Source organism: Rana temporaria, chromosome 10 (assembly GCF_905171775.1).
Source record: "Rana temporaria chromosome 10, aRanTem1.1, whole genome shotgun sequence".
Taxonomy (NCBI): Eukaryota; Metazoa; Chordata; class Amphibia; order Anura; family Ranidae; genus Rana; species Rana temporaria.
Genome location: NC_053498.1, coordinates 111849194 through 111861728, shown reverse-complemented (window position 1 = coordinate 111861728; position 12535 = coordinate 111849194). Strand labels below are relative to the sequence as shown.

Below are 12535 nucleotides of genomic sequence, written 5' to 3'. Positions count from 1 at the left end.
AGACAGGTTTTTATCTGAAAGTCTGTTAATTATCACTGAACAATAAAAGAGGATTGCTCAGAGCTGGATTAACTCTGTGTGGCAAGACTGGGCACAGATGATAGGAAATCGTATACTCTACATTGTGACATCCAAAAATTTTTTTGGGGGGGTTTACATCCACTTTAAGTTCTTCTGCCTGCAGTTTTCTGTGTCTGTGATAAGCATGTGTCAGAGGATATTGGCTTCCATGGCTGTGGGGCAAACATTTGAGTGACATTAAATGCAGAAGAGTGAACCAGAGCTGCAAATGATCAAAGCATTTTTTTTTCACCTTAGCAGAATTTAGCAAAAAGGCACAGATGTTAGCTTTAAACTCATACACTAGTCCTGTAAAACTTTTGGGTGGAATTCTTAACAAAACTTACAAGTTAGCTTGCAAATTCTGTCGTAAAAATCCCAATCTTTATGCATTCCTGGACTCTTTTCTTGAAAGATCAGCAAAGATAAATACTGTAAGTTTGGCAATGGTTTTCAGTTTGACAAATACAAGTTTAGAAATGCCAGATGTGACCATCTACATATATAAAGACCGCTAATCACTTTTTTAATGCTCTTTTACTAGTTTTGGCATGATGACCATCATTATTTTACAGATACTCCATGACCATGTTCATTTGAGTGTTCATCTTCTAATTTGGGTTCACCGGGGTCCTCAACATTGCGGACAGAGCCTCTGCTGAAGAGGAGACGATTCTGTTCAGAGAGGATCACAACATTGGCGTTGGTCGATGTATCTGGTGTGCTCCTCCTTGTAAACGGGGGTGTTTTTTTGCCAAGCGTTCTAAATTTCTGAGGACCTGTAAATGAAATCTTGGCAACAGGTGTTGGTTTAACTTTTTTATTTGTTCGGCCCACCTCTGTTAAATTGCTGAACCGAGGCCCATCCAGACTCTTAGATGTTGTGTTGTACATGGCTTTGTGTCTTACTGTGTGGAGTGCCATGCCATCATGAAAGCCCATCATATTAATAGGGGACATTGCCAAGCTTGTTCTTCGAGGAGATCGCAAGACAGTTGACCTAGTTGCAATACGGCCTGCAAGAGGTTTCAAAGATCTCTGGGGCTTCTCCGCATTTTTCACAAGTCTGATTTGGTTGTCAGCTGGAGCTGTCTTCTTCTCTTCTTTAGCAGGACTGGAGCTTATGGGCCAGTAAAATTTTATAGCCTGTTCATTGGTCTCCCCATTGTATAACAACACAAATTTTCTCTGTGTATTCAGGGGCATAATACGTTGGCCTTTAAAGCCTTTTTTGAAGATCTCAAGTGCCAAGTCTGCGGAAACAAAGGACTTCAATAAAGTCTTTCAAATTAGTTGAGTTGCATATCATAAAGGGCTTTATTTAAAGAGGAGCTTCATCTAAGACAGAATTACCCTATTGGGGATGGCATAGAGAAAGCTTCAATCTCCTGTCCGGTTTTTCGTTTCTCCAAGAAGCCTTATAGATCTTTCCCCGCTAGAAAGGTTGTAACAAATCCTGCTTATCTTTTCAGTTAAAGCGGGGGTTCACCCGTACATAAAACTTGTTCCCCCTAGATTCCTGCTCGTTTTGTCTAGGGGAATCGGCTAGTTGTTTTAAAATATGAGCTGTACTTACCGTTTACGAGATGCATCTTCTCCGCCGCTTCCGGGTATGGGCTGCGGGACTGGGCGTTCCTATTTTGATTGACAGTCTTCCGAGAGGCTTCCGACGGTCGCATCCATCGCGTCACGATTTTCCGAAAGAAGCCAAACGTCGGTGCGCAGGCGCAGTATAGAGCCGCACCGACGTTCGGCTTCTTTCGGCTACTAGTGACGCGATGGATGCGACCGGAAGACTGTCAATCAAGAATGAACGCCCGCTCCCGAAGACCCATACCCGGAAGCGACGGAGAAGATGCATCTCGAAAACGGGTAAGTACAGCTCATATTTTAAAACAACTAGCCGATTCCCCTAGACAAAACGAGCATCCATCTAAGGGGATTTTTTGAAAAAAAATTCTTATGGGTGAACTCCCGCTTTAAGTCTCTGGTGTTACCAAATTAATCTTAAATATAGACAATGGGGTCAATTCACAAAGCTTTATTTCCAGATTCCGGTCGTTATTTTAACGATTTTGCACGTTATTGAAGCTAGTTCAATTCACTAAACGATTTAACGCTTTGAAAAGTCATCAAATAACGTTTCACTACACGGAACCGATATTTAAAGGTGTGGATCGTTATTTAACGATTCGATCGTTGTTTTAACAAGACAAATCGTTAAATATGTACAGAAGTGCAATTCACAAAGATTTTTTTGACTGTTATCGATCGTTAAGCAATCGTTACATATCACCTCCCTCAGGGTGTCGTTATGACATTTCCCAGGCGATATTTCGTTGTTAGAGGAAGCTTTTGGCGATTTTTATAGTGTAGTGAAGTTTTTAGTAGTTTTGGGCAAGATGGAACCATGCTCTATTTAAACTTAAAATTATCCAGAGGCGAAGAAGAACACATTAGAATGTTGTTCAGATTTATAAACGTGTATTCCGTTCACGTACTATTTTGGATGTCTTTTCTGAAACCCAGGTGATGGCTAAATTTCGATTATCATCTCCCATGATTTATTCTCTGTATGAGGAAATACACATGGCTTTAGAAAAACGCACACAGAGAAGTTATGCACATCACATGCTCAATCTCCACGTGTGTCTTGCTTGTGTCTCTCTCTCTCTCTGCATCTGCTCTTTTCCACATGCAGCTGTTCTCCTCCCCTTCTGCTCCCAGAATGCATCTCTCCAGCATTATTTAATGATCTTAGACGTTATTATTACGATTTGGGACGTTAAAATAACTCTTGAGTAGTTAGCATAACGATTGGTTAACGAGTCAGTTGAAAACCATAACGACTATGTTGAATAACGATTATAGCTTTCGTGAATACCATGTTTGCTAGTGTTAAATAAGGGGTGGTAATTTAACAACTGAAGGAAACCAATAACGTTTCTCTTTGTGAATTGACCCCAGTCAGTGGATTCTATAGGAAGGAAAATGATTTTGTCTGATGGCATCAGAGGCTCAATCGAAAAAAACGAGCAGCATCTGTCACACCTAAATGTAGAGGTAGAAGTATCCCTACCACCATTCCTAAAGAGCTCTAAAACCCCTATGGGAGTTCAAAGTGTACTACAATCCCCAAAAAGCTGGGAATTATTTTCCATACGTATGTCTGTTAAAGTATATCTAAAGAAAACCTTTATTTTTCTAGTTTTGGGTTGGGTTATATGGCTAAAACAATTGTTTTCCTCTGTCTTTGTGCCCTTGGGAATATTTCTCTTCACTTCCTTTCCCAGTGATAAGATACAATGAATGACCTTTGGGGGTGCTGAGGTTGGCTGCATAGAGCCCCTCAGATTTCATGTGTGCCCCCCTAAAGCCCCTCCTCTGCCCTGCTGACCTTTCATCCCCCACCCAACATTTTTTACGGCACCCCACATCAGGGAGGTTAGATCTGACCCTGATACAAAGTGAGTGGATATCTCTATAAAGTGAGAGAAGTCACTGGAACAAGTGTCCATGTTGGATGATTTCCCCTCCTCTCCTGGTCCGCTGGCAACTTAAACATTTTGGATTTCCCATCACTATCTGTCCTGGTGACAGTAAGTTAGTAGAGACTAATACTGGGGGGGGGGGGGGGTGAATCCCCCCAGTGGAAACACAGGGAGTAATAAAAATCCAAGACCACCCTTTGTATGCCCTTCCCTTTCTTAAGTTTTTTAGTTTCAAACTAATTTGCGCCGCTATTGTTGTTTTTTTTTTTTTCATTTGGTGCAGACACTCATTGAAAGTCTTCAGCTGCCTGATAAGGTGATGTCTGCGCTTTTAGTGTGTTGCTGAACCTTTAATGAGGGGGATGCCTTCAAGTATGTATTGCAGTGCCAGTGTGGCTTAACCACTTCGCAGAAGATGTGGACTGTTATTTCTCCAGTACTGTTCATAAACGGCAACTGTTAACGGCTGTTGTGCTCGTTAATGACCTCAAAGTCATCATTAGACATCTTAAGCTGACCATAGTTGGTTCGAACCATTTATGGGCAGGCTAAATGTACCCAGTTGATCAATCGATCAACTGGGGTACAACCATCCTGTTGGATTTCACATTCGATTATAGCTAATGGCTAGTATATTCACTAGCAGTAATCATTGCGTTTACCCAGCAAGGACAGCTACCCCAGAACACAATGGCTCCCCGAGAGAGATTCCCCCATCAATACTGACTGTGTTGATTAGGGAATCGAGTGATTTTCTCCATCTATGGCCAAGTTTAGTCCACAGACTTGGTGCACTGAGCGGCTCTGTGCCATGTCATCACTGTGATGACCAATCATTTAATCAATTTATGACGGAGGAATGGGATAAAATAGTATTACTTTAGGGGAGGGGGGAGCTGCCGACAGTGACATTAAATATTAAAGTTGAAAAGTGTGGGGAAGGGGGTGTTCTGCTGTCGAAAATGACATCTTACAATAAAATGAGAAGCGGGGGGTACTGACTTCTTACCTCTTCTGCCATGCAGCCAGCGAGTTGAGAATCGGGGTAAGGGGCCGAAAATGACTTCTCACCAGGTGGGGCCTCTAGTAATTTGGGGGGCCGTCTGCAGCTTTGCGGGACCCTAAGCGGCTTGCATAGTGAGCCTATAGGGCGGATCGGCCCTGAGTGGAAGTAAAGTCTACTTTTTTAACTTGTATCCACAGGTAAGCCTATAATAAGGCTTTCCTGTAAGTACAGTGAATATCTCCTAAACTTGCACCATTTAGATGCAGCCGGTGTCATTCGTATAGCTGGAGCCCACGAACCCGGGTGAAGATGGAAGTGCCAGGGAGCTGTGACAGCGCTACATTGGAGGGCTCCACATAAGGTAAGTCTGTCATAATGTGCTAGTATGCAGTGATTTTTATGATGCTTGTGCAGCACCTGGTGTAGACAAAATGACAATCACAATTAACCCACTTTCGTCTTCTATGCTAGTATCATTTGGCAAATTGCAGGCAGTGAAAAATATATAAAAAAAAATTGAAAAACAATAAATATAATAAATCAGTAGGCCTTGCTAAAGTCTGAACAAACATTCACAAATTAAACTTGGAAAATGTGTATGAAATATACATACCAAGGGTTTCATTGACCACATTGGGGATTACTTCTTTCAGTGCCTCACAGTTGGTATGCAGAGCAGGATTACAGTTCATTTCCAGCAGCCACACCTAAAAAAAGAGTCAGCAATAAGTGTCTGGCTGGCTATAGATAGAAAGGGCTTTCATTGTAGGAGGTAAGGCTTGGCAAAGGTTTTTATCTTGGTCACTGTCTAACCCAACTTTTTTTGACATCGTTTTAATTTTCAATAGTTTTTTATTGAGTTTTTCAGAAAGTGTAAGAAGACATTGGCACAGTCTGTTGTACATTTCAAGATGAAATTATTAAATCCATAGTACAATAAAAACTAACATAATAGTTAACAAGAAAAAAGGTCGAGAAAGTCCTTGGGGGTGTGGCCTATCTGCAGACACCCCTAATGGAGACTAACTGTGTCATGGAGAGAGGGGTATATCCCCCAACCCGTAAGCTGCGTTCAGCAAAAGTAGAAGTGCGTGGACCTTGGCGATAGCAACCGTGTTATAACATGTGGGCCTTTTTAAAGACAGGAAGACTATCGATTTAAGTAGCAGAGAATAGAAGGAAAAGAAAGTGAAGGAGAAGGGATCAGAGAAGAAAGGGGGGTCTAGTTTGACATAGTTTTAAAGTGGATGTAAAGCCACTCTCATTCTTTATAAACTACTACCATAGTGCTGATCTATAAGGATATAGATGCCTCCTGCATGTATCCTTACCTGTCAAATCTCTCCCCTCTGTCTGTTATGAAACCTGAAAAACTGCAGATTCTGTGGGTGGGTCTGTTGTCTGGAGCTGTGTGGGTGGAGTCGTGATGTTAGGATCCTGAAAACATGACCTGTTGGGGCGCCTTGAGGACTGGAGTTGAGAAACACTGACTTGGACCTTTGAGAGAAGAACTGAGGCAGGGGGATGTGATATTTTTAGGAAGTTATGTACAGCACCTCTCACCAGGTTTGATCTGCTTGCATTGCATAGAGAAGCACAAAGACCCACTGATGACACCACTGGGTCTATAACTAGGTATGCAATGAAAAAGTTAAAGTTAATTTAATTAGTATGTTGTTGAATGAAGTGGGAGGAACCATAGAGGACAAAATATAAGCAGGAAAAACTTCAACTTTAAGCTGCAAGCCTTTTTTTTTTGTTTTTTTTGTTTTTTTTACAAACCAAACAGACAATGTAATATCACTCCTCAGCTAAACTCAATGTAGCCTATATCCTATGTCACTACATGATGTCTGTGTTTCCTTCCTCTCAATACAGTTTGACATGTGAACGGATCAAGGAATACGATTCCCCTGGGAGGAGTGTAAACCAGCTTGTTATGGCTATTAATTATTATTATTATTATTATTTAAGGTACTTATATAACGCCATCAATTTACATATATTGGGCCAGATTCAGGTAGGAGATACGACGGCGTATCTCTGAGTGTGAGGCGTCGTATCTTGGCGCCTGATTCAAAGAATCAGAATTTGTCTAAGATACGACCAGCGTAAGTCTCCTACACCGTCGTATCTTAACTGCATATTTACGCTGGCCGCTAGGGGCGTGTACGCTGATTTACGCCTAGAATATGTAAATCAGCTAGATACACCTATTCACGAACGTACGCCCGGCCGTCGCAGTACAGATACGCCGTTTATGTAAGGCTTTTTCCGGCATAAAGTTACCCCTGCTATATGAGGCGCAGCCAATGTTAAGTATGGACGTCAGGCCAGCGTCGAATTTTCCGTTGATTACGCCGTTTGCATAAGTCGTTCGCGAATAGGGCTGTGCGTCATTTACGTTCACGTTGAAAGCATTTTTGCGGGTTAATTTGGAGCATGCGCACTGGGATACTTTAACGGACGCCGCATGTGCCGTTCGGAAAAAGCGTCATTTACGTGGGGTCACAATAAATTAACATAAAACACATTTGAATTAGGCGGGCTTACGCCGGCCTATTTACGCTACGCCGGCCTATTTACGCTACGCCGCCGCAACTTTGCTTTGTGAATACTGCACTTGCCTGTCAAAGTTGCGGAGGCATAGCGTAAATAGGACACAAATACGCGCTCCCTACGTGAATCTACCCATATTGTACAATCACATCAGTCCCTACCCTCAAGGAGCTTAAAATCTAAGGTCCCTAACTCACATTCATATACTAGGGCCAATTTAGACAGAAGCCAATTAATTTACCATATATTACATCATAAGTTGCTTTTGAATTTGAATGGCTGATATTGCTTTTTTTTGTAGAACTTTACAATATCTTCAGCAGGTCTATTGTACATGTCCAGTACACAAATTTAGTGTCTTGTATGTCCCCACTTTTTATCAGTTGCAGAATTACCTCTTAGGCCTCGTACACACGACCGAACATGTCTGCTGAAACTGGTCCGCCGGACCAGTTCCCGCGGACATGTTCGGTCGTGTGTAGGGCCGACCGGACAATTTTCCGGCCAACCGGACAGGTTTCCAGCGGACAACCGTTTCTTAGCTTGCTAAGAAACACGTCCGCTGGAACCATGTCCGCCGGACATGTCCGATGGTCAGTATGACTCACCGGACATGTCCGCTGGCCCGAGAACCCGCGCATGACGTCGAATCGATTCGACGCATGCGTGGAAGCTTTGAACTTTCAGCATCAGAGAACGTCGGTGTCGTATACGTCACCGCGTTCTCTGTCCGCAGGGATTTTGGTTTGATAGTGTGTACAACCATCAGACCAAAATCCGGCAGCGTACATGTCCAATGAAAACGGTCCGGCGGACCGTTTTCATCGGACAGATACGGTCGTCTGTACGCGGCCTTAGGCCTTGTACACACGACCGAGGAACTCGCCGGAGAAGACACATCGTTTTCCTCGACGAGTTCCTTGTTAGGCTTGTCGAGAAACTTGACAAGCTTGCTTTGCGTACACACTGTCAAGACCAAATCTCCTCGTTCTCAAACGCGGTGACGTACAACACATACAACGGCAGGGGAAGTTCGATTCCACTGGCACAACCCTTGGGGCTGCTTTTGCTAATCTCATGTTACTGCGTGGTAAGTAAAAGTTTGGTAAGAGACAATTTGCACTTTTCAGACTGTTACAGCGTGACAAATGTGCTATCTCCATTGCAAACGCTACTTTTACCGAAGGTGCGCTCCCATCTCATTTATTCTGAGCATGCGCGGGTTTCTTACCATACACACGAACGTGTTTCTCATCGAAAACCAGCCCGACGAGGAACACGACGAGGAAATTGAGACTACCGTTGAGGAAAAAGAGAACTTGTTCTCTTTTTTCCTCGTCGAGTTCCTCGACAGTTTCCTCGATGAAAAACATACACACGACCGCTTTCCTCTGCAAAAAAGCTCTGCCACCAAGTTTCTTGATGGATTCTGTTCGAGGAAAACGGTTGTGTGTACGAGGCCTAACATCAGAAGAGCACTGGCACTGGGGCTTTGGAGAGCCTAAAAAATGAGCTCCTGGTTCCCAGCTGTCCTAGCATAGACTAAAGCTGGCCGTAGTTGGAGCAGAATTTGGCCAGTTCAGCGGGGACCAGCTAAATTTCGACACATGTTTGGCCACTTCTGCCCAACAGAAGTTGATCTAATGATCGACTTCTGTTGAATGGCCTTGTTGGAAAAAAAATTCAATCAGCAACTGCAGCCAACGAGCTGCAGCCACTGATCAGTTTATTCTGATAGCGGACAGTTCCTGCTGTCTGAATACAATATCTCAGCAGAGAGGATTCCTCCATCCACCTCGACTATGTAGATGGAAGAATCTAGCCTGCTGGCTGAACAAAACAAATAACAATCCATTATTATCCAGCCTAAATTAAAAACTCGTCATGCCCTATCATTCGTTCATTTTGGAAGATTAGTTTTAAAATAGGCCACATAATCACAACTAACAATAGCCAGAACGTCCTAAGTAAGCCCTTCTCTCCATGATCACGAGTTCTATTAAAAATATGAAAAATAGTATTTTCAGATTTTTTTATTCTGGCTGGTAGAACCTTGATCCCTAGATATTAGAAAACCTCTATTCCCCCTTCTATAATGCCGCATACACACGACCATTTTTCATGTCATGGAAAAAAACGACATTTTCTCAACGTGATTTCTCTCAAGCCTGCCTTGCATACACATGATCGTGATAAAAAATGCTCGAGCAAGGCTCAGTGACGTACAACATGTACTACGGCACTATGAAGGGGAAGTTCCATTCGGATGGCGCCACCCTTTGGGCTGCTTTTGCTGATTTTGTGTTAGTAAAAGTTGGAGACGATTCGCGCTTTTCAGTCTTCGTGCTTTTCAGTCTGTTACAGCGTGACGAATGTGCTATCTCCATTACAAACGCTAGTTTCACCAGAACGAGTGCTCCCGTTTCATAACTTGCTTCTGAGCATGAGCGTTTTTTCCCAGTCGTTAAAGCCTACACACGACCGTTTTTCACGACGTGAAAAACGACGCAAAAAATTAGAGCATGTTCTAAATTTTTAATGCCCATTTTTCACGTCGAAAAAAATGCTCTGGAGCCTACACACGGTCGTTTTTAAAGCGGAGGTTCACCCTAAAAACATGTATATAACATTACATTCTGCATACTTCCAACATTTACAGTATGCTGTTTGTTTTTTGTTTTTTGTTGTACATACCGTATTATTGCTATTTTCTATCCAGCTTCCGGGTACTCACTCCCGCGGGAGTAGGCGTTCCTATGCAGAGGCGCAGTGTCATGTGGGACTTCGCCCAGATGATTGACGTCTTGAGAAAAACTTCCCCCCGGCGGATAAGGCGTGTCACGAGTTTCCGAAAGTAGCCGAACTGCGAGTCGACTCTATACGGCACCTGCGCAGTCAGCTCTACATGGCTCCTAGTTGGCACGCAGGCGCCGTATAGAGCCGATTCGCAGTTCGGCTACTTTTGGAAACTCGTGACGCGCCTTATCCGCCGGGGGGGGAGTTTTTCTCAAGACGTCAATCATCTGGGCGAAGTCCCACATGACACTGCGCCTCTGCATAGGAACGCCTACTCCCGCGGGAGTGAGCACCCGGAAGTCGGGTGGAAAATAGCAATAATACGGTATGTACAGCAAAAAACAAAAAACAAACAGCATACTGTAAATGTTGGAAGTATGCAGAATGTAATGTTATATACCGGTACATGTTTTTAGGGTGAACCTCCGCTTTAACCACTTGAGATCCGCGCTATAGACGAAATACGTCCGCAGCGCGGCTCTCAAGTGCCAAGTGGCCGTTTAAAAACTGCCTTTTATGTGCATTACCCGCGCGCGCCACTGGGTGGCGCGCGGCGGGTAAAAACTGTCCCGAAGCAACTCGCCGAAGACCCGATGCGTGTACCTGGCGGCCGCGATGTCCGCCGGGTACACGCGATCGTCAGTGACACGGCAGGTGACAGCAGGGACGTGGAGCTCTGTGTGTAAACACAGAGCTCCACGTGCTGTCAGAGGAGAGGAGACCGATCTGTGTCTCTTGTACATAGAGACACAGCATCGGTCCCCTCCCCCAGTCACCCCCCTCCCCCCACACAGTTATAACACACCCAGGCTACACAGTTAACCCCTTCCTCACCCCCTAGTGTTAACCCCTTCACTGCCAGTCACATTTATACAGTAATTCGTGCATTTTTATAGCACTGATCGCTGTATAAATGTGAATGGCGTCAAATTTGTGTCAAAAGTGTCCGATACGTCCGCCGCAATATCCCAGTCCCAATAAAAATCGCAGATCGCCGCCATTACTAGTAAAAAAAAAAAATAATAAAAAAAATCATAATTCTGTTCCCCATTTTGTAGGCGCTATAACTTTTGCGCAAACCAGTCGCTTATTGCGATTTTTTTTTTTTTTTTTTACAACAATACGTCGAAAAATACGTATCGGCCTTAACTGAGAAAAAAAATTGTTTTTTAAAAAAAAAATTGGGATATTTATTATAGCAACAAGTAAAAAAAAAATATATTTTTTTTAAATTGTTGCTCTTTTTTTGTTTATAGCGCAAAAAATAAAAACCGCAGAGGTGATCAAATACCACCAAAAGAAAGCTCTATTTGTGGGGAAAAAAGGACGCCAATTTTGTTTGGGAGCCACGTCGCACGACCGCGCAATTGTCAGTTAAAGCGACGCAGTGCCGGACGCTGAGATTTCGCCTGGGAACGAAGGGGGTTTATGTGCCCAGTAAGCAAGTGGTTAATGACCATTTAAAAAAATTGCATTTTTCACGTCATGAAAAATGGTCGTGTGCACGCGGCATTACTCTCAATGGTGGCGGAAGCACCCAGTGCTGACATCAAGGGACTCCAGGACAGGTAAGTGTCCATTTATTAAAAGCCAGCAGCTGCAGTATGTGTAGCTGATGGCTTTTAATTATTATTTTTTTTGCCCGGAATACCACTTTAAGGCTCCTGGTTGGCCTTTTACAGGTATCTTTTAAAACCTCAGAACATATGTGAAAGGCAATATGTCAACAAGGCACATGAAAACAACAGGTCACTGCAATTGCTTTGCCCCACATATAAAGGCATCGGAATAGATTGCTAATATTATTTTCTCTCTTGCTTAGAACCACTATGACCAAGTAGGTTTTTCCATTATATTGGAATTTTAACAGCTTAGTTTATCTTTAAAACGTGTTACATGTTCCACCTATATTTCGGGTGGAACATCTAAGGCCGCGTACACACGGTCGAACATGTCCGCTGAAACTGGTCCGCGGACCAGTTTCCGCGGACATGTCCGACCGTGTGTACGGCCTAGCGGACAGGTTTCCAGCGGACAAAAGTATCTTAGCAAGCTAAGAAACTTGTCCGCTGGAAACATGTCCGTCGGACACGTCCGATGGTTAGTACACCTAATCGGGCATGTCCGCTGGTTATGACGTGTAACCAGCGTCCCGAAATCCCGCGCATGCGTCGAATTGATTCAACGCATGCGTGGAAGCATTCCACTTCCGTGTTTGAGAACGTCGATGTCTTCTACGTCACCGCGTTCTCTGTCCGCGGCGGATTTTGGTCTGATGGGACGGGAGAGCCCGGAGAAGCACCGGATGGCGGCGGGAGGGGGGGATGTCCCCTCCCGCCGCCTGTAAGAACAATCAAGTGGCGGGACCACCGCTATGATCGTTCTTACGGTGCGCAGGATCGCCGCCGGAAGAAAATGATATCTGAATGATGCCTCTAGGTGCAGGCATCATTCAGATATCCCCGCACAAAGTACAGGACGTCATATGATGTCATATGATGTCCACCCGGAATGTCATTTGACGGCGTGCGGGTTTAAAGTGGTTAAGATGTAAAACTCTTTTAATATATGGTAATCGTGAGTGTGAATGCAAAGCATTGGTACTGATTTTATGCTGTTTTCC

The 12535-nt window shown here is 43.8% G+C and overlaps 1 protein-coding gene across 1 annotated transcript in view; it reads right to left on the bottom strand.

Annotated features, from left to right (window-relative positions):
- Positions 1-578: 578 nt before the first annotated feature.
- The window catches only part of TTLL10 (tubulin tyrosine ligase like 10), a 114661-nt gene continuing 102704 nt past the window's right edge, over positions 579-12535 (bottom strand). Inside the window, exons 11-12 of the mRNA XM_040325993.1 lie at positions 5171-5264; positions 579-1313 (exon numbers count right to left, since the gene is read on the bottom strand). Of these exons, the coding sequence (XP_040181927.1) occupies positions 625-1313; positions 5171-5264 (783 nt within the window). The 3' untranslated portion in view covers positions 579-624. The remainder of the gene's footprint in view (positions 1314-5170; positions 5265-12535) is intronic.